This window comes from Rissa tridactyla, chromosome 1 (assembly GCF_028500815.1).
Source record: "Rissa tridactyla isolate bRisTri1 chromosome 1, bRisTri1.patW.cur.20221130, whole genome shotgun sequence".
Classification (NCBI taxonomy): domain Eukaryota; kingdom Metazoa; phylum Chordata; class Aves; order Charadriiformes; family Laridae; genus Rissa; species Rissa tridactyla.
This window is the reverse complement of record NC_071466.1, coordinates 182,631,182-182,652,466: the sequence shown is the minus strand read 5'-3', so window position 1 is coordinate 182,652,466 and position 21,285 is coordinate 182,631,182. Positions and strand designations below refer to the sequence as shown.

Below are 21,285 nucleotides of genomic sequence, written 5' to 3'. Positions count from 1 at the left end.
CACCTGGTCTAGTGAAAAATGCCCCTGGCCATGGCCAGGGGGGTGGACTAGGTGATGTTTAAAGGTCCCTTCCAACTCTTCCAATCCCAATCATTCTGTGATTCTATGGAATCAGGGTTACATTTAGGATTAAGAACTGGGCTGGAAGAAAGTGATGAGTCAGGCTAATGCAGACAATCAGAAAGGGATGTTAAAATAAAGGACTCATTGCTGCCACTGTGGGTCACCAGACTATATTCTAGTTCAGTGGACGTAGAGGTCATTAAATTAGGTTTAGGATTTGGCAGTGGGCTGATTGTAAGCCTATTTCAGAAGGCCTGCTACGGCAACTCGTTACATTTTGTCTTGGAGCAAGCAGAAGTCCATCAAATAAATTTTAGGTCAGGGTTAGAGTAAAGTTTAGTGTTCATACGGGTAAAAAAGTTGATCAAGAAAAAACCCGCTCAGATACAGAACAGGCTGCAGAGTCGTGCGTTGTGTTATGATCTGTACTGTACCAGACTCTCTGCTTCGGGTGGGTGAAGGTCACTGTGCTTTTGGCTACCGTTAGGATCATGGTGTTTGAAAACAGACTGCTACAGGCTTTACAGAAGTTGTAAGCCTTAGAAAGGACTCATGAATAGCCTAAAGACAGCTACAACTTTCTAATACCATGTAACGTAACTCAGTGCCGCTGGTCCACAACTTTCCCCATTACATAGAATTCCCATGACTTGACAGTGCTGCTCACCCACCCATTTACAATCTGGTCTACACCACAGCATCCTGCAGCTCGTGGCAGAAGGAGGCACTGAAATGCCAGGCACGGACCGCAGGCAGCTCTGGCCCACGGCGGGACTGCATATATCAAAAGGGGACGTGTATTTATGTCCATTCAACAGCCTGAAGCGGCCCACACTGGGACCACGTATATCGAAAGGTGACCTGTAGTTATATACCTTCGACAGGCTGAAGCTGTGCAATGCTCCTGACTCAATCTTCAGGGCATATCCATTCTCTGACAGACTTGGGAAGCCCTCGGCAGGAGGAGGAGAGCACGCCGCGGAGGCGGCTGCCCCGAGCCGCGGGCAGGAGACCCCCGGCACCATCGGGACATCCCACACCGGCACCACGGTGGAAGGGGACGAGGCCGGGACTCGGGACTCGAGCCACTACGGGACAAGTGTCTTCTCGCATTCAGCGTGAGGCCGCAACGGCAATGCCCGGGGCGGGGGCTGCTGGGGCAGAGGCAGGTCATGGTAGGGGGGGCTCCAAGCCTCTTCACTAGGGAAGGAAGCCCAGGGCGGCGGGCGGAGGCCCCTCCCGCCTCCGCCTCACGGCGCTCCCCGCCGGGGCCTCCGCCCGCGGCGGGCGGGATGCGGGGCGCTCGCAAGCGGCTGTGCTCCGCCTTGATCGTCGCTTACGGCCTCTTCTCCCTCTACGCGGCCTACACCGTCTTCCTCCGGCCCCGCCGCACGGCCGCCCCCCGCCCGCCCCACCGCGACCGCCGCGGCCCGCGAGGTGAGAGCGGCGGCGGGGCCGCTCCGAGCCGCCCTTGCCGCGGGGACGGGGGGCGTCGGGTTTGATGCGGGGCCGACGCGGTCTGTCAGCTCCTGCCTGCGCCAGGGAGGCCTCGGCGCCCTCCCTGGTTGTTCTCCCCGTCCCGGAAAGCCTGGGCCAAGCCGAGGACAGAGCTGCGGGGGGGCCCGGAGGCAGCCCGTCAGGGAGACCGGGGCCGCAGCTTCTCGCCGCCGCCGGGCCTGCGCTGGCGGCGGCCATTTCGCGGGTGCGCTGTGAGGCACTGGGCCCGGCGGCGGCGGGGAAGGGAGGAGGGGGGGGGGGGTGTGTGAGTGTGTGTCTGTGTGAGTGTGTGTCTGTGTGAGTGTGTGTGTCTGTGTGTGTCTGTGTGTGTCTGTGTGTGTCTGTGTGTCTGTGTCTGTGTGTGTGTGTCTGTGTCTGTGTGTGCGTGTGCGTGTGTGTGTGTGTGGTCAGGTACCTCCTTGGAATTTTGAATTGAAGAAAATCCATCCCTTTTCTAAACTCATAAATCTGTTCTTCTCACGCCGTATTATGCTTTTCGGTGTCCTAGATCATGTTGCCGCGGGAAACGAAGAGTGGAATCCATGGGAAGGGGAGGAGAAAAACGAGCTGCTTGCTTCTCAGCAGAGATACGAAGCTAATCTTAAAATGATAAAAAATGCACGATCTCACCTAGAACAAACCAGTCTTAGAGTACAGATCTGGGGCAAAGCAGCAATTGGTAAGCAGGGGCAATCAATGTCCATTAATCACTCAAATTTTCTGATATAGCACTTTTCTCTGCTGTTTTTTTAATAACTGAAAGTTATATATATGATGAAATAATATGGATATCTGTACGTGAAGAGCATTAAAGAAGTGGTAGCTGTTACTCAAAATTATGTTAATACTGATATGAGAGTAGTTAGACTCCAGTTTCTTTGTATCAGTTCTTTTCAAGGCTATTTTTCACATGTGTCAAAGAAAATGGTTCAAATGGCAGAGAAACACGGTTACTTTTTTAATCCAATCTAGTTTACAGTACCACACAAGGACAGGCCTTTTACTTGGCAATAACAGAATATTTATTTTTGTCACATTTACACTTTGTGAAATAAAGAATCACACAGTGAGAAATAAGGTATTTTCTGTATTGCAGTACTACTGCCATTGAACTTGGAAATTCTCCTATTGTGGAATACACCAAGTCTCTACATAAACTGTGGGCAAAGGTCTTCTCAAGCTCTTTAACTGCTGCTGAAGACATATCACTGTTATTATTTTAGCTTTTTTGAAAATGTATTTCTGGCTTCACTTGAACTTTCATGTAGCATTGTAAAACACATTGGTGATGCATTCTATCACAAAAATTTGATGCGTTTCACAAAAGCTTAAGACACCTATGCCTGTCATTAAAATGCTGTTTAATATTTGCTCATTTTTAAGTGGTAGGAGGTGCTAACATATGTGGTAGTGTGGTATATCTTCATCTACTGATATTTTGACAGCCAAAGAATCTTTTTAAATGCCCCGATGTGTGAAAAATTCATCTTAACTAATTCCAAGTCATACGGAATTTGGGAAACAATGTCCATATTGTATAGGAAGCTCTGATGGGTTTTTTTTTCCCATGTTCTTATGCTTTTTCATTTCCCAGAAATACTTTTTCTGTATTTGCTGGGAGTGTAGAGTAGGCAAGATCCATGCATTCAAATTCTCCATCATATCTTCATTTATGTAGGTCTCTACCTTTGGCAACATATTTTTGGAGGGCATCTTCAGCCAGATGATGTGAGTGCACAGTGGAGAGAAGGAAGCCAAAAAGCAGGAAAAACATATTTCAGGTATTAGCTGCATGATGTTGACTTCAGTTGTGTTAACTTTAACAAATGATGCATTGGAAAGTTAAAGAGCGTGGTAAGATGCACAGGTGCATTATTTTGTCTATCTCAGAGTTCCAGGTGTTTTAATATCAGTTGCAAATACTTTCATTTTGTTATGTTTTGATAACTGAAGAATATGCACACAACTTCTCATTCAAAATTGCCACAAGGAACGGTCACATTTTTTCATGGAAACACATACTTGATAAAACCAGCAAACTGTAGCCCAAACCTGTCCCTATGAAAAAATAGAAAACTAGGGAGCAATTTCATCTGCTGTTTTACGAAGATTTGTGTATTTGAAAGAAATGTGGAAAGACTTAAAAATGCTGAGAGGGAAGGCAGCCAGGAGGCCTCAGGAACGGGGGAAGTAGAACCCTGAGAAAAGGATAAGAACTGGGGTTTGAGGCTGACAGTTGACTGAAAGAACTTTGGGGCTGTGAAGTAAGAAGTCTCCTGCTGTTTGGTTTCTGTTGTATTCAGGGAAAAGGGACTTCACTCATTCATTCCTAAATAGTATTGTATCAAAACCATAGCTTGTTTCTATTTAAAACAAAAACAACCTGCAAGACCTAGCGTCTAGTTAACTACATGATTTGCAAAGCTTAATTTTATATGTAAAGGAAGATGACACTTGAAACATTGTTTGCTTTAAAAAAGGATTTTGATCTGTGAACATGCATGTTTTAAAGTTGTTGTCTAAGGATTTATATAATTTACTGCATGATACAGAACTTTTCTCTAAGGTCCTTTTAATACCATTTTTAAGGGTTTCTGTAAAGATACAGTGAAAGCTGAAGGATTTTTCATCTATTTGTCCAGTTTGCAGTAATAGCTCTCCTACCCATCTGTTAAAAAAGTTTTCTTTAAAAGCATAAATGACACGCCGAAGTGAATTTAACTTCGGAAAAATATGTTGCTTCAGAAAGGTGTTTTTCCTTACACAACAAGACAGGGAGTTCTATTTGAAGTTTGCAGATAATGTTTGAAGTAAATATGTGATTTTGAATTAAAAGGGATTTTTTTAAGTGATCACAAAAGGTTTTTATCACTGAATTGTCTATCTGACTGTGTACATGGTACAGGGCATAGAATCTTTTCAGTAATGCTTACATCACATTCATAAGTGGGTGGTTAAAAAATGTTTTCTAGAAAGACACATAGGCTTGATTTAAACATAGCAATTATTAAAGTCCGTCTTACATCTAAGGAAACAGGTGAAATTATATACTCTTTAAAAAAACCAAAAATCTGTATTCCTTGTCTGCAAATATAACTTGATCCTACAAGTAGCATCAGCTATGAATGATGCTACTGCATCTTGGTAGTCTCCTTGACAGAGCAGTAGAGCTTTCCATTCATGAATTTGGAGAAAGGATACAATACTTTCTTTGAATTCTCCCCAGTTCTTTGAATAGGGAGCGGTGCCTGCACCATTACCTTGGTGGGAAGAGACTTTTTTATCTCCGGAATTAAAATCTCAGAAGCTATAGAAATCAATGACATTCTACCAGATAGATTGTCTTCTTGGTATGGACATGAGGATTTTTTTCAAGCCTTGCTTTTCATGTTTATAATATGAACATAATTTGCTGCACTTAATGAGTCTGTCACTTGATTGATTATGGTTATTTTCTCTCTGGTGTGCCTGTTTCGGATGAATAATAACCTCACATGGTTACTTGGGTATGTGTCTCTCAAAGAAAGACTTCTATACTAGCATTTAAATATCTTGTTATGTTTAGTGGAACCAGGGATAATAGAGTCTTTATTTTAACCAATGTGAACGCTAGGTCCTATAAAAATATAAAGTTTGGTACCAACGTAACAGAGGCTAAAATTTGACAGGCTAGTAGGAACTTGTGCAACGTATAGAAAATATGCAAATATAACTGTTATTTTAATGATTAAGTTTCTGAAACGAAATAGCTGAAGTTCTACTTTTTAGTCAAATTGAAATATTATGTTGTATTTTTTTGTAAGAAGAATCAGTGCATGATTTTGGCTGCTAGCTGGTTATAAGATTTTCTAGAATTGTTGACTTTATTGCCTGGCTGAGGTAAATTATCTCCATTTGATTAGTAGATGAGGCTAGAGGGAACTAGCTGAGGTGACATTTGTAGAATATGTGCTGCTGTGCAGTTTTTTTGTGGTAAGTCTAATGATTGTTGAAACATAGAGCTCTCATGAATGTTTTTAAAGAACATCAATCTAAAGACACAAAAACGCCAAAATATCACTTGAACACAGTTGCATGAATAAGTCCATTTCATATATTTAGGATGGAGAATACACATATTTAATACAGATTTTGATGGCTTCAGGTTTTTATTAAAGAATTTGCCTAAAGAATAGTAGAAGTATCAACTTCTACATGAAATGCAGGGACATTTATTTAAAAACACGGGTGGAGAAGGAACCGCATAGCTGTGTATTTTAGTGACATGTTGGCACGTTCATTCAAGTAGGAGAGCAGGGTTTAGCACTTTCCTTGGCCTGAAGCAATTCACATCCTTCTCTCCTGTCATCTAGGAGGATGTTGTAGAGCAGGGAGTGCCAAACTTCTTATCTCTTAACATTAAGTAAGATCATTCCTAAATTTCTGTTCCACCGAGAGTCACACCCTCTCTGATTAAACATTCAGCTGCCTTCCCCCCCCCCGCCCGTCCCTGTTAGACCCCATTGTTCAGCAGGTCTTCAGTCCCATTCTCCTTTCCTCCTTATGCAAACTGCAACCATCTTGATTCATGCCAGAATGAAAGCATATTGGGCAACAGAGTTAACCGGCAAAGGTTTCTTTGCCTGCCAGAGGATTCCGCCAAGGACAGCTTGTGGTGATTTAGTTTCCTTAGTAGCCTTTGATGAAGCTTTTTGAAAATCCAGATAGACTATGTCTGCTGGATCTCCTTTATCTGTATTCTTATTGACAAACTCATAGATCTCCATCAGATTAGTGAGACAGGATTACTCGTTTCCAGCAGTGCTTATCCATGTATGTGATCAGTGATCACGCCTTTTGCTAAGATCCAGTGATCTTACTATTTATTATAGTCTCTTGCAGAGAGGGAAGTCATACTTCTCTTCTCCAGGGTCCTCTCAAGTTGTTTTTGTAGATGGGAGTGACACCAGCAGACTCTTTCTCATCAGGCACAGCGTCACTTCATAATGACAGCTGCATACCTTTGCCAGCAGTTCTGCAATTTTCCTATCTGTATTCCTTGAGAACTTGCAAGTAAATGCTATCCAGGGCCAAATTCTCCATTTGATACAATACTTGTGGTGTTTTACCTTGTATTTCTTGCTGAAGAGAATGAGTTAGGTGCGGGAATCTTCTTTGCTATGACTTTGTCATCCCTTTTTAAATGCTTTTTAAGCTGTTATTCTCAAGTAGTCTCCCTAGTTCTGTAGTTGTCTTTTTGGTATATTTTTTATATATTTTGTTTTTCATATATTTAAAGAACCTTTACTATCAGCCAGAACGTTCCTTTACAAGGTGCTTTTCAAATTACTTTTTAACCTTCATTTTCTGTTTGCATTTCGCCAGCAGTATTTTCCGAGCTTTGCTCATATGAGCTTCTTGTTTGGGCAAGTTTTTTATTGTTTTCAATTCTGGCCTTTGCACTTCGACAGCGTCCCTAACTTTTCTATTATGCCATATGGGTTTGGGGCTGTGGGGGGATGTTTCCTTTTTGGATTGAGGCACACAGCCTGCCTGGGCTTCTTATACAGTGTTTTTGAACAGCTTGCAAGCTGCTTGTTATTTGGGCTCGTCCTTTCAGAGTTCTTTATTGTCTCATTTTTAAGTAATTAATTTATTGCATATCGAGTATCTGTATGCTGGATGTATGTGATGTGTTCTCTCCTGCTGCAATGTTAAACTTAATCGTATTGCTATTACAGAGTAGCTGTCTGACTAACACCTTTGGAATTAGGTCAGGAAGACTCAAGTCTGGAGTCGCATCTTTTTGTATGGGTTCTAAGACTAGTGAGGAAAAACAAGGACTTTATAGGAAGCAAGTGATTTACTGAGTCCAAAAGTGTAATCTCCACATATCATACTGATGAGGCATTGATCTAGCCTACATGTGATTCATGAAAATCTCTTAGTACTACTGTCTTAATTTTGCAGCTTCTGTAATCTCCCTTGTATTTCCCAATCCCTGTTGTATTCAGATGGGGAGTTAATAGTACAACCTTAGCACCGTGTTTTTATTATTCAAGTGTGAGATTTCCATAGTGTTACTTTTTTCCCCACTGCAATTTCATGCTGTTAAACTTCATATTTTCCAACACACAGGTCATTGCTTCCGCACCTGTCCTGTAAAGTTGATAGCCTCACAGCACTATGTCCGTAGAGAAAACCCTTTTTACCCATGTCTCTTTTTACAAGGTGATCACTGGATCAGCTACATATCCTGTTCACTTTTTTAGGCATTCTGATGCTCAAGGTGTTTTCTCTTACAAATCCCAGTGATCTTTTCCCATTGTCTGTTAAACTTTGGATTTAAGTCTTGACCTGGCTTACTTTGACTCTATTAAGAGTCTTGATTCCAAATCATAAGTCTGATGAATCTTTGTTCCAAAATATGCCACTCCCACTGAGCCAGCAGCATGTCATCTTAGCTCAGGTTTAGAATATGCTTGCCTAAAGTCAGTCTGCTTCAGATATCCTCACTGGCATAGTTTTTACAGCTTTTGCTGTGAATTTACTTTTCCTCATGAGGCATGCTTAAGCTGAAACTAGCTGTCAGTCTCAGCACTTCATGAGTTAAAACTCATGCTCATTCTAAATTAAGTTTAGCTGGTAGCTGAAAAGCTACGGTAATGCAGAAGACCTAGAAAACTAACATTTCATTGACTCCTAAAAAAAAAAAAGAAAAAGAAAAAAATATTGCTAGGTTTTTTTCCCTCGACTCTTTCACAAGCTGTGTAATCACTAATCCTGTGAGTTCAGTTGATAGTCTGTTAACACAGCAATTGACTGAAGAGCAGGAGCTGGCAAACACTGGTTTGCTTCATTGCAGTTCATAAATGGCTGTTGTTGGATACTTGTAAATGATCAGTGATGTAATGATTCTGCTACATGATTGAAATTCCTCTGTGAAATAAATACATGCATGCAAGATCTAGAAATGCAATTTTCTACCTAAAAGGTTTCTGCTAACTAGCTTGTATCAAAGTGTCAAATTTGACCTGGGTCACACAAGCAAGTTAAGTTTACTTTTAGATACGTACCTCTTGTGTTATAGGTTTTACTCAGTATCAGATGAGACAGTCTTTTTTTTGGTCTAACCTTAACCAAAATTACTGAGAAAAGCAGTATGCTAGACCACCCGGTTGTTCCTCATGCTGATACCTGGTTTAGTATACACTTACAGATGTTTGGGAGAGCCTCTCTCTTGTTCTAATACTGTATTCATTGGTTATTACTGGAATTAATAAAAAGTTTGGCCTTTAGTGAACGTAAAAGCACATCCTTCTTTTAAAGTTGAATGTTTGAATGTGGCAGTAGTTCTGATTTATTGACAAAATACCTTATTTTCATTTAAGTCTAAATCTCCTTCTTTTCCCTTGGTAAAGATGAAGGCAGCCTTATTCCTGTGTTATAGCTGTAGATATTAACAACACAAATGGTTACAGTTGCACAGTTACTTTGCAGTGTATTGCATTTACTTTATTGAAGAAAAAATATATCTGGAGTACAGACTGTTTAGTAAGGATATTTAGGGGATTAAGGTCAATAATTTGTTTTAAGGATGTTTACTGTTTGTATTTTGGTTTTCACAGCTTCATCACTGGTCCATCTGTAGTTCCTGGCTACTTCTCGGTTGAAGCTGAAAACGTTGTGCTTGTTCTGAATGGAAGAGAAAAAGCAAAGATCACTTACGCCACTCAGTGGTTGCATTATGCACAAACGTTAATTCAGACTCACAAAATACAGCACGTAGCGGTTGTGCTGCTTGGAAATGAGCAGTGCAGCAATGAATGGATTCAACCATACCTGAAAAGACACGGAGGATTTGTAAATCTACTCTTCGTTACATATGACTACGCGTTGGTAAATGAAGAAGATATTTTCCAGTGGCCTTTAGGAGTAGCTACGTAAGTGCTAGAGACACAAATTACAATTGAGACTTAATTATTATGCATGAGGTTTGGAAAATACGTCTGAATGTTACTGCTGATACCCAAAACAATAATTATAGTCAGTAAACTGTAGAATATGATCCTGTTAATGATTTTTTAAATCAAGCATTGGAATCTTTGGAAATTGCATTTAGCAATGAAAATGGTAACAGAGGAAAAGAATGCTAAGATTTAGGGAACTTTAAAAAAATGAACCTGTGTCTTGTGGGGTATTGTGTTTGTTTATTTTTTGTTCAGCAGATTTGCTCTTGAGATTTATCATAACTGCTGATGTAATGTGTACCAGTGACGTGGGAATCTATGATGTTATAACTGGTTGGCTGGATGAGAGCAGAGCAGCAGACGTCATCTACCTTGGCTTCGGCGAGGCTTTTGACACTGTCTCTCATAACATCCTCCTTAGGAAACTGAGGAAGTGTGGAGTAGACGAGGGGACAGTGAGGTGGACTGAGAGCTGGCTGTGTGACAGGGCTCAGAGGGTTGTGATTAATGGAGCAGGGTCAAGTTGGAGGCCTGTAACCAGTGGTGTCTCCCAGGGGTCAATACTTGGACCGGTATTGTTTAACGTATTCATCAACGACCTGGACGAGGGGACAGAGTGTATGCTCAGCAAGTTCACTGATGATACCAAACCGTGTGGGGTGGCTGACACCCCAGAGGGCTGTGCTGCCATCCAGCATAACCTAGACAGGCTGGAGAGCTGGGCAGAAAAGAACCTAATGAGGTTCAACAAGGACAAGTGTAGGGTCCTGCACCTGGGGAGGAAGAATGTCAGGCACCAGTATAGGTTAGGGGTGGACCCGCTGGAAAGCAGCTCTGAAGAAAAGGATCTGGGGGTCTTGGTAGACAGTAAATTATCCATGAGCCAGCAATGTGCCCTTGTTGCCAAGAAGGCTAACGGAATTCTGGGCTGCATAGGGAAGAGTGTGGCCAGCAGGTCAAGGGAGGTCATTCTCCCCCTCTACTCTGCACTGGTGAGGCCACAACTGGAATACTGTGTCCAGTTCTGGGCTCCCCAGTTCAAGAGAGACAGGGAACTACTGGAGAGAATCCAGCGTAGGGCAACAAAGATGATTGTGGGACTGGAGCACCTCCCTTATGAGGAAAGGCTGAGAGAGCTGGGACTCTTTAGTCCGGAGAAGAGAAGGCTGAGGGGAGGCCTTATTATGGCATACAAGTATCTAAAGGGTGGGTTTAAGGAGGATGGAGCCAGACTCTTTTGTTCCCAGTAACAGGACGAGGGGTAACAGGCACAAGCTGGAACATAGGCAGTTCCGAATAAATATGAGAAAAAACTTCTTTACGGTGAGGGTGACAGAGCACTGGAACAGGCTGCCCAGGGAGGTTGTGGAGTCCCCTTCTCTGGAGACTTTCAAGACCCGCCTGGATGCAGTCCTGAGTAATGTGCTCTAGGCAATCCTGCTCTAGCACGGGAGTTGGACTAGATGATCTCTAGAGGTCCCTTCCAACTCCGAAAAATTCCGTGATTCTGTGATTTATGTAATTAGGTTCCAACTGCTGCTTGTTTAAGAAAGGGATGATACTGGTGGTACTTTCTTTAACCCCTGTTGTAGCCCTCAAAAGGAAATTGTATGCTTCATGTTCGAAATCAGTATACTACAGTATTACAGTAATGTTGGCTGGCTTAACTGCTTAGCCACAAAAATCTTTTTCTTATATTTAACTACTCAAATTATTTATGTGGAGTACATAAAGGTTTGATTCAGTTAGTTGTATTTTTTTCCAGCTTACTCCTTATTAACAGAGTTAATGGTGTTTTGGCTACTTATCATGGTAATACAAGATGAAAAGAATACAGAATTATTTTCATATCTTGTGTTGAATTTGAATTCAATTTCCTGTATTGAGACAGTTGGCAAACTGTACGGTGTTTTTATACATAGCTTGAACTTGCTCACAGTGTCATTGAAATACACTACATGTGGATTCTTGATGGTGTCAGAGAATTGATGGCATTGGAAGTTCCTAAGCAAAGAGAAGTTCGAGTTTTGAGATGCCAAGATTAAGGTGACAGGTAACAGAAAGCAACAACAGTTACAACAGTAAACTGGTGTGTAAAGCTGGGTGGAGAAAGACAGATCAGTTATCAGAATGGGGTTTTGCAGCCATCGTGCACCAACAGTTCTAAAATTGTGGTTAAAGGTATGCGAATGGGACAGATTTTCCCAGTGAAGAGGGGAAGTGAAGATGTAGAATCCTGCAAAAATATTTGGCATGAGAGAAAAATGGTTTTCTGAAAGTAAATTAATATTAATCAGGTAAAAGAACTAGGAAAGGACTGTTCCATCAAAATTTGGGAAGGTGAAGAAAGTGAATATGTCTTCACAGAACCATTAATAGCGATGAAGAAATCATTGAGAAATAAAGTAGAGACTACCTTTGAAACCAGTAAAGAACTGGGATCAAGGTATAGATTTTCTTACAAAATAGAAATAACAGGGAAGTAGAACAGTGATCCATCAAAAATAATAGAATTAGAAGGAATATCTGTCTTAATTTGAGAATGCATAGGAGCAGAAACTTTTTTAACATGCATCTGTTCCAGAAAATATATTAACTTTATGTAGTGAAAAAATTTAGTGCCAGCCCTTCAGCTGAAGCAGTGTTTCATTAGCTGTCATGCTGACCAAAATAAGTGATGTAAGATTTAAGGAATCGGTAAAAAAAAAAAAATGCCTGATTGGTGAAAACATGTCTAAAAGGATGGCATACAGTTTACATTGGATCCCAGGATTTTGCATTGGTTTGGTTGAGTCCAAAAAGACAAGTTAAATGGCTTGTATGACAAGCTATGTCGTAGCCAAAAGATTATATTAATGAAATCTACCCAGGTCAAAGTGACATTTTCCTTTGAGAGGTTACCAGTGGTATTTTCAGTTGGTAAGGATGCACGGAGATTAAGGTAGCTGAGACTTAAACTCCATAGCTACCATTAACCTGGCCATTTCAGTGAAAACTAGCATTTGTGCCAAGAACAGCTGCTTTTGAAAAAGCTTGTTTCTCAGGGACATTTTTTAACATGCACACGTAGCATCTCTGATGTCGAAAGATGACATAAGTATTCTGGAATGTCTGTGAAGAGAGTAGTGGGAACAAAGGGAATAAAAATCAACTTTTAGGACAGGACTGGCACTGGTTTACTCGGTTATAGATGTTGATTGGCAACAAATAGATGGGTTTAGTCTTAGACTCTGCTACAGCAAAGATGAAATGGTGCAAAATGTTTTTTTCTTTGACATAAAACGTTATCATTATCTAATGTATACATTGTTTTTACAGCTACAGAAATTTTCCAGTTGTAGAACCCAGCTGGTCAATGCTACATGATCCAAGATCACATCTATGTAATTTCTTAGGAACAGTCTATAAGAACTCTTCCAGGGAAACCCTAATGGAAATTCTGAAGCAGGATGGGCTTGATAAACTTTGCTGGATTGCAGCCAGAGAACAGTAAGACTTTGATTTACTTTGCGAAAATATTCAGACTTTTTTGTCTAGTTCATTATTAGCAATCCTTTCCTGACAGTTAAAAAAATAGTACAACTAAAAAGTAACCAGTCATCATTAAAAGAGAGAACGTTGCCGAGACTCTTTATATAGGTCTTCATAATGTAATGGCCTTTCTGTTGCTATATTTTACGTAAAGCATATTTTTTAATACATACAAAAATCTCCTATGTATACTACATATGAATACCATCTTTTTTTTCTTGTATACAGTTGATTATGGTGGGAGAAGAAATATTTGTCTTGCACCTTGTGTGTATTAATGTGTTACCAGAAGAAAGAGACTGATGTATTTTGTTGTGTTCCATATAAGAGAGTGGATTTAATCTATACAGAATGGGTCTTTTTTATTTCAAGTAGGTAGAACGGATCTTTTGACTAACGGGAATAGGGTTCTGATTGTATTTCTTAATTTTGCCAAGCAACAGCTGTGAAATGTTTGACAGCAGGCTCAGCAGTGCTTAGGAAGACCTCAGTTACCCCGATGAAGAATCTCAGGACGTGGATTGTATCTGTGACATAAACTCTTAATTTCGCAGACGTTCTGAGGCACTTCAGGCAGATGATTTCAGGTTAACAGATTGCTTTACATCCGAACTTTTGAAGAGCAAACCTCTGCTGATTCAAAGTATTCGAGGCCAAAAAAAATTCATTAAAAAGTCCATCGAGTGTCTCCCTGTATGTCTATTTCTGAACTCTGCTGTGAAGTAAATTGACATATGCGTCATCCAAGTCATGCAGAAGATTTAAAATAGAGTTTCAGTTTGCCTCTTACACTTCTGAGTATTAATAATTTCCTAAAAGGATCATACATAAAAAGTGTTACAATCTATTTTTAACAGTGACATTTTCAATAATTTTTTAGAAGACTCTTTAAGAATAGTTAGGACTAGAACTAAAAGCCTGTTGATTGGGTGTGTAATATAAAATTTTTACATTGACAGCATTTTCAGTTTTATAAATAATTGAAATTAAAGCATATATCTATTTTTTCATTGCAGTGCCTGTGGGAAAAGTGTTAATTTTCAACCCCTTCACTTTCCTAGGTGGCAGCCTCAAGAAACAAATGAAAGTTTCAAAAACTATCAAGACGCCTTGCTGCAGAGTGACTTGACATTGTGCCCAGTAGGAATAAATACGGAATGCTATAGAATTTATGAAGCTTGTTCATATGGATCTCTGCCTGTTATAGAAGATGTAATGACACCGGGTGATTGCGGAAATTCATCAATGTACCACAGTGCTCCATTACAATTATTAAAAACCATGGGGGCTCCGTTTATCTTTATTAAAAACTGGAAAGAGCTTCCTGCTGTTCTAGAGAAAGAAAAAAAAATGAGCTTACAAGAAAAGATTCAAAGGAGAAAAAAGCTTATAGAATGGTATCAAAACTTCAAAGCATGGATGAGACAGAAATTCATTAATACTTTGGAAAATTCATTTTTGCCCAGTGATAAAGGGTAAATTGTCCCTTTTGAAAATCTAGAATAGATTGAAAGCTTAATTTCCATTAACCTTCCGAGGAAGCTTTTGTACAAAAGAAATCTCAGAGGGCTGATGCATTCCTTTTGAAGTCAACAGAATTGTGCTATCTTGGCCAAGAGCTACGGTTGGCCCTCCCTCCTTAACAATTTTCAGAGAAGTTGTTGACTTAGCAGGATGGTAGTCCATAAGAACGACAACAATTTTATTATTGTTTTTACAATCTCCGTGTTGGTGTGTGACCTGATTTTTTTTTTTTAGGAGGATATCTTTGAGCATGTGAACTTGTTAAAATCCAACATGAGTATGACAGTTGTATTTGAAGAAAAGAGAAGAATGAAAGCTGTATGGTACAGAGTAATTTATTATGTAGACTAAAGAAGAAAAGTATGATTATAGCAAAATTGCCAGGTTTAGCACAATCGTTAAGATATATCCTGGTAAGTGCTTGTTTTGAAAATGTGAATTGTTTACTTGATCGACATTTCATTTCCAAGAAAGTGGCCATAAAGCTAATTAAACACTGTGGAATAAAAACGTACATTTCAAGGTAAAAATAGAGAACTCTTTCTTAGAGATATTTGATAGCAATATTTTTCCCTTTTAATGTCAGGTATGAAAATTGCTTTCTTTCATTTCCATTTAGTCTTGGGACATATCTTTCTGAAGTATTGCTGCAGGAGCGTTCATTACCTGCACATTCTGAACACCAGCCCTTAAACATGAATTTGCTTGTAGCTTATCTGATTTCTCAAAATCGGCTGAAAGTTGTCAACTCCAAAAGATGGCAGAAGTATATTATTGAATGTTTATGGTACTACATGTACAACAAACAGTTTCAACTGTTTCTGTTCAGTGTAGCCGAAGGGGTCTGTTACTGTTCTTGTACATCAGAAGTGAGCGTGTGCTATTATCTTCAGTGTGTTTGGCTGAGCAGTGTTACCGCATGCACAACAGCGGCATACTGAAGGTGGTGTAGTAGGCAGTTTTCTGTCGTCAAACATCAGCATGCCATATGGGTTCATTCTCATGCAGGAATTCAAAAGCCAGTGCAACTGTACTGCTCAGTAATATTCATTTGTGTAATGATACTACCTAGTTCTGGAAGATGTATCATACAAGAGCACTTCTGTGTGGGGTTTTTTCAGTTTTCTTGTATCCCTTCTTTGTGTAAAAAAAAAAAAAAAAAAACAACAAAACCAAATAAACGAACAAAAAAACGAAAAAAAACCACTCCCAAAAAACCTAAAATGTAAACCCACCAGGCTTTAGTTTGCTAACAGTGGATGATATTCACAGTGTCTGGTCTAGGTCTGGAATAAGGTATGTTTCAGAACACCTGGATTTTTAGGAGCTGGGAGTCCATATGCTTAGCAGATGCTCTCAGAAGACAAATAATCTAGGCCCAAATAATCTGAATTGTATGTCTAACATGAATTTCCTGTGACTATCCACACATTTTATCTGAAGCACCATGCTGTTGCAGTACAATGCAAACGTTCTCCATTCAGCTGAGACTGGAAGTTCAGCTCCTACAATTCAGCACTGAGCTGATGAGCCCTGTTTAGAAGTGGACCTTGTTAGACCAAATTTACCATAAATTTCCATACTGAGGATCTGAGGTAGCCATCTGCGCAGCAGTACACAACATTTAGAGGGTTAGGGGAAGCTGGAGTATCTGCAATATTGTAGTGTAATTGCTGTAATTTCCATCTAGTAAAATCTTTCTACACAGGCTACAAAGCTGCGGAGCAATGATCTAGAGCAGCATTTTTCAACCGGTAGTCAGCAGATCTCTCAACACTCCTGCAGGATTTCAAGGAACTGCACAAAACAGTGAAGAGAGAATTCTTTTCCAGTCAGCCTAGATTCTTATAAAAGGATGTAGCTCCTACAAAACTTTAATGGTATACAAGTCAAAGCCTGAAAAACAGTTCAGTGTGTTACTTGGTCATCAATAGAAGAAACGTGCTGCTATTCATTTGATCATTTCTAAGTAAGCGTGAGTTTATTTCCAAACTCATGTGGCAGTTGAATCTTAAGGGAGGCCAAGACATGCACAAAAGTTTTATCAGAGTTTCACATTGCAGCTGCTTGCCTGCTCTTGGAGTTCAGAGAGAAGTAATTTGTATTTTATCTATATTTAACCAATTCTTAACGCTTCAAATTCACCTGCTTTAGTCCAGAAGGAATTAGCGCTAGAAGTTTTTTCTTGTGTTCTATTTCCAGTGTCAATGGAGCAAAGAGAGCAAAACATCTTGAAGCCAAGGGAGGGTTCCTTACATGTTAGGCAGGTTGCTAGTATGTTAATTATTTTCTTATTCCACTGTCCAACTTGTAGGAGAGATTATAGTTCTCCTGTTTTTATTTCCTAATCTTTCCTCATTTGGAAAAATTGTCACCTCCGTACCCTGTTTGGATCCAGAGATAAGCAAGACAATGAAAGGGACCTTGGCCAAAAAAAAAGTATGAGACTGAGGGAAGAAAGACGGTGAGGGGTACAAGAAATCAAAGAGGAGGTCTCATTAGTGGTAGAGGAAACTGGTTTAAAAGAAGGGAAGCAGTTAAGTTGCTGGTGAAAAAGATAGTTTATCCCCTGCATGACACAGCCAGGCGGGAGCAGATAGTATCTACCGTCAGTGAGAAGGTGAAGTATCACTTCAGTTGTTTAATACTGAGAGGAGAATGGATGCTCTGTTCTTGCAGTTAGCCCTCTGGTTCGAGACTGGGATGGTGAAGTATGGCTTTCCGGACCACAAAACAGGGACTGAGGCCTCTCATAACTATACGTGCTCTCTCTGTTGGAGAGGGAATTCTGCACAGAACCAAGCCTGTCTGGAGTCAAGAATGCCAATTGTAACCTGAAATGTTAAACAGATTGCTAATTATGCAGTATTCTGCATCCCACTTAGATCTGGGTGCGGAATATATAATTCTACCAGTTTCATTATGAGAGGTATGTCCTGCTGATGAGGACCTCACAAATTAGGCTGCATTGCCTTGCCCTAAGAAGAAACAGATCCACAATTTAGTGTAACTGTTTCCTATATAATTCTGAACTGGTTAAGGGTGTCTGTGAAAACATGGTGTAAACTATTGATAGGATGGGCTTCTAGAGAGCAATATGTTTCCAAAAAAACGTAAGCAGTCTTTGTAACTGTTGGTAATCCTGTGGATAAGGAGTTAGCTTGCAAAGGATCCGGCTGCCAATCGCTTACTGATCTTGGACATTTAAGTTGTGATAGTGTATTTCAATAGTTAGGTTTTTGTGGTATTTTTAGGTACTTTCCGTGACTGCAACTTATACAAAGAGTGATACAACTAACCGTTTCCTAGAAGCCTTTCTCACAGCAATTATTAAGTATGAATTAGGATCACTATGTGCTGGAGTCACCAGTTTCTCTCTTGGCTTATTGCCCTCACCAAAACACTTGCAAAACCACAGAAATAAAATCCTGTTACTTCTTGGCAAACCTTGCATATTAGTAATAACCACTAAGAGCTGGGCAAACTCGGAAGCAGCTTCTATGCTATGGAGTCCTAAAATATTTCCAGGAATTCTTCCTACTGGGATGGGAGAGATGAATGACAGTTGAACAAGATAATGCTTATTTTGGCGCATTCATAAAGACTGACGTTAGGAGAGACAAAAGTACGTCAAATGCAATTCCAACCATGCCCTAAGAAACTGTTGCTTCCAAGAAAATTGCTACCATAAGGCATGTTGGGACTGCCATTTTCCAGTAACTAAAAAGGACTTTAATGTTTCTATAGTGCTGTGAATCCTACACAATGGGTTTGATGAATCAGCCCCCCCCAAAAAAAGCTGACCTGATGAAAATGTGCCTGAAAGGATGACGTACGGTTTACATTGGATCCCAGGGTTTTGTGTTGTTTGCTTTTCGCTTTCTGAGTCCACAAAGGTAAGTTAAATAGTTTGTATAACAAGCCCTTCTGGGACCACTCCAAAGTGATGCTATGAAAACCATGCTGTGCAGCAAAAGTGACAGTGGTTCTAAGCTCTTCTCATCCTAGCAGCTTATGCAGTTACAAAGAATTGCATAGATTTCTTACTAATCACTGGTCCATAATCCATGAGCGGTAATCCTCTTGATAGGGAAACAGCCTGCAAAAAGTCACGTTACCAATTGATACCTAAACTGTTTGAGTGGGTCAAATTTCCAGATTTCCTCAGTGTCTCCTGAACAATAAAAACCAGTAAACGGGTATGTGTTTCTGTCTTGTCAGTCAATGTAAATACTTTTCACATCTTTATTACTAATCTGAGCATGGAGGACTGCTTTGAGTGTTCAGATCTCTCCATGTGACTCTAAAGAACATAAAAGCTGAAAAGGCACTAGAGGTGAAATCCGAGGGCCAAGAGGAATGCTAATCCAAAAAAGATTAATGCCTATGTACATTTCTGATGTATTTCATCTGAAGTGTTTAAGGGAAAATGCATCTTGGAACTGGAACTACACGGCAGTAAAATGGTGAGGCAAAGGGTTTCAAAACAGGCTATGTAATGATAGTCCCCTGTGTCTGGTGTTTCAGTGTGGCTGGTATTTTAAGCGTCTCTGGTCGAAGGTCCCATAAAGAGGCCTCAGTATTCAGAGGAAACGTGCTACGTGTTTTGAAAATCAAGAACCTTTTAAGATTTCTCTAGTTGAGTACCCAAAAGCCACTGTCCATTTTTGAGAGGCTGGCCACGCAGCCAGGTGTTTGTACGGTAACATCTCTTATCTCCTAATTGTCTTCAGTGCCCTGGCAGCACATGCTTTGTGATTCACATTTTCTTCTCTGAGCACCCTTGGCACCTGAGTGCAACTCGGTGAACACTGCTGTAGTAGGATACAAGATGTTTCTGATCCATAGTCCTGCAACACAGATGTGTTTTGTCAAGCACGTCATGAAGTAACGACTCATTCTCTCAGCCAGTCTTACAGCAGCTTAATCAAAGAAGGAGAGTTTTAGGTAAGTATCCTCAAATTGCTTCCTAGTTGGTATTCCTATGGTCTTCATTTTTTTCATTTCCAGGAATATATCATTTGTAGCTTGGACTGCATGTTTAAAACAAACAGAACAGAACTAAAGTATTATATGCCGTTTCCATTAAATGTGTATTTTCAGAAGATACGAGATGCAAAATAAATGCATCAAACAGAAATGAGTCATGCGCTAAGATCCAGATGAAGATACAACCCATTGAAAGACAGCAAGTTGTGCAGGTGGCCACAAATAAAGAAAAATGAATCTCTGAATGACTGAAATTAGCCTGATTCTTTCAGATGAAGTTATTCAAACAGCATAAATCTGTTAAATGTCGTATTTTGAAGTTTGCTGTATCAAAGATTTGTTCAGGGCCCAAAATGCAAGGTTTCTACATAAGTGATTTCTTTCTTCTCGTGTTTTTCCCTCTGCAATGGACTTCTTTCCTGAAGAATAAGGGTAGTCCCAGGCCGTGAGCAGATATCCACCTTAAGTAATATTTATGCAGGAGATGCTGAAACATCTTCCTCTGTGGCTGCTTATGTACTACTTTTTTGTATTTGTGACAAAATACTCTGTGACGTGAGACACCGAGGTTCAAGCCTTTGGTCCAGCTTGGGCAGAGCAGGGATACTGCCACCACCACTGTCCAGCTGACGGTTTAAAAAATGACCGCAGGGAAGGTCTGTGTTGAATCTCTTTGCTTCTACTTTTGACTGGGAGAAAAAAAAATAACAAAAAAAAAAGGTTTCCTTTGTCATGGTGGAAAGCTGGGAATAATAAACAAATCTTGAAATTTTGTGAGAGACATCAAAACAGTCCTACGCTATAGAAGACGGAGTAAACCATCTCTGTCTGAAAAAGCTCAAAAGACCCAAAGAAAGAATCTGACAGGCTTTAGCACAAACACTGGTTATTCTTCTCTTTCACTTCTGTTTTCTCTTTCTCATAGTAATCATGTTTTCTGTTGGATGGGATTTCATGAAAATCAGGCTAGGCTAGAATCAATCAAACTGTTTGAAGAGGAAGATCTACCGTGTAGTGGTGGAACGTAGCAGCGATGTTTGGACCTTGCTTGGTGTTAAGGAGCTTTACAGGAGAAGCAATACTCCAAGGTGAATTTGAAGGTGTCCTGTGTTCAGGACAAGATTGTATCGGTATTTAGCAACCTTTTATTCATCAAAATGAGTGAAGCCATGCCTATATTAGGAAAGGTGCCATTTCAATGAAATTTAGACAATTATAATAGTCCTGAGCAAATTTAGTAACTGAACTAGACTTCAAGACATAATGCTTGGTAGATTTTGATAGCCATATTACTTTGTTTGCTAGTAACATAAATTAGGCAATTGCTACTTCAGGTGTCGCACAAAGATTTCTTTATATCCTTAGACAAAAAAGAATTGTGTCAGAAACTATGTACTTTTTTATAACAATATTCTGTTGTCTTCTACCATGGGGTACACGGAAAGAAGGTAGTTTGATTTCAAGAGAGTTACTTTTCATTTCCACAAACGCAGCCCAGTGGACTTCAGCTCATGGATTCTCTTTTTTAATATGGATCTCCATGTTCATTCTCTCTGAATATGGAAATGGAGAATTAAGGACAGCTGCCTTCCCCTAAGGGAAAATGGAATGTAGTGGTTAATTGCTGTAGGAATTTAAACGGTGCTTTGCACTTCCTTCAAATGCTAGCATAGGTTTTAGACAGCCAGTGATGTGTGCTCCCTGGTATGCAGCCTTTAATTGCAGTTTCCTT

At 40.2% G+C, this 21,285-nt stretch overlaps 1 protein-coding gene across 1 annotated transcript; it reads left to right on the top strand.

Moving 5' to 3' along the window:
- Positions 1 to 1,018: 1,018 nt before the first annotated feature.
- Positions 1,019 to 19,460, top strand: RXYLT1 (ribitol xylosyltransferase 1). The gene is made up of 6 exons (XM_054187921.1): positions 1,019 to 1,500; positions 2,069 to 2,239; positions 3,239 to 3,341; positions 9,168 to 9,482; positions 12,828 to 12,998; positions 14,102 to 19,460. Exons 1-6 carry the CDS (start codon positions 1,236 to 1,238, stop codon positions 14,517 to 14,519), a joined length of 1,443 nt encoding a protein of 480 aa, XP_054043896.1. The 5' UTR covers positions 1,019 to 1,235; the 3' UTR covers positions 14,520 to 19,460.
- Positions 19,461 to 21,285: the final 1,825 nt, after the last annotated feature.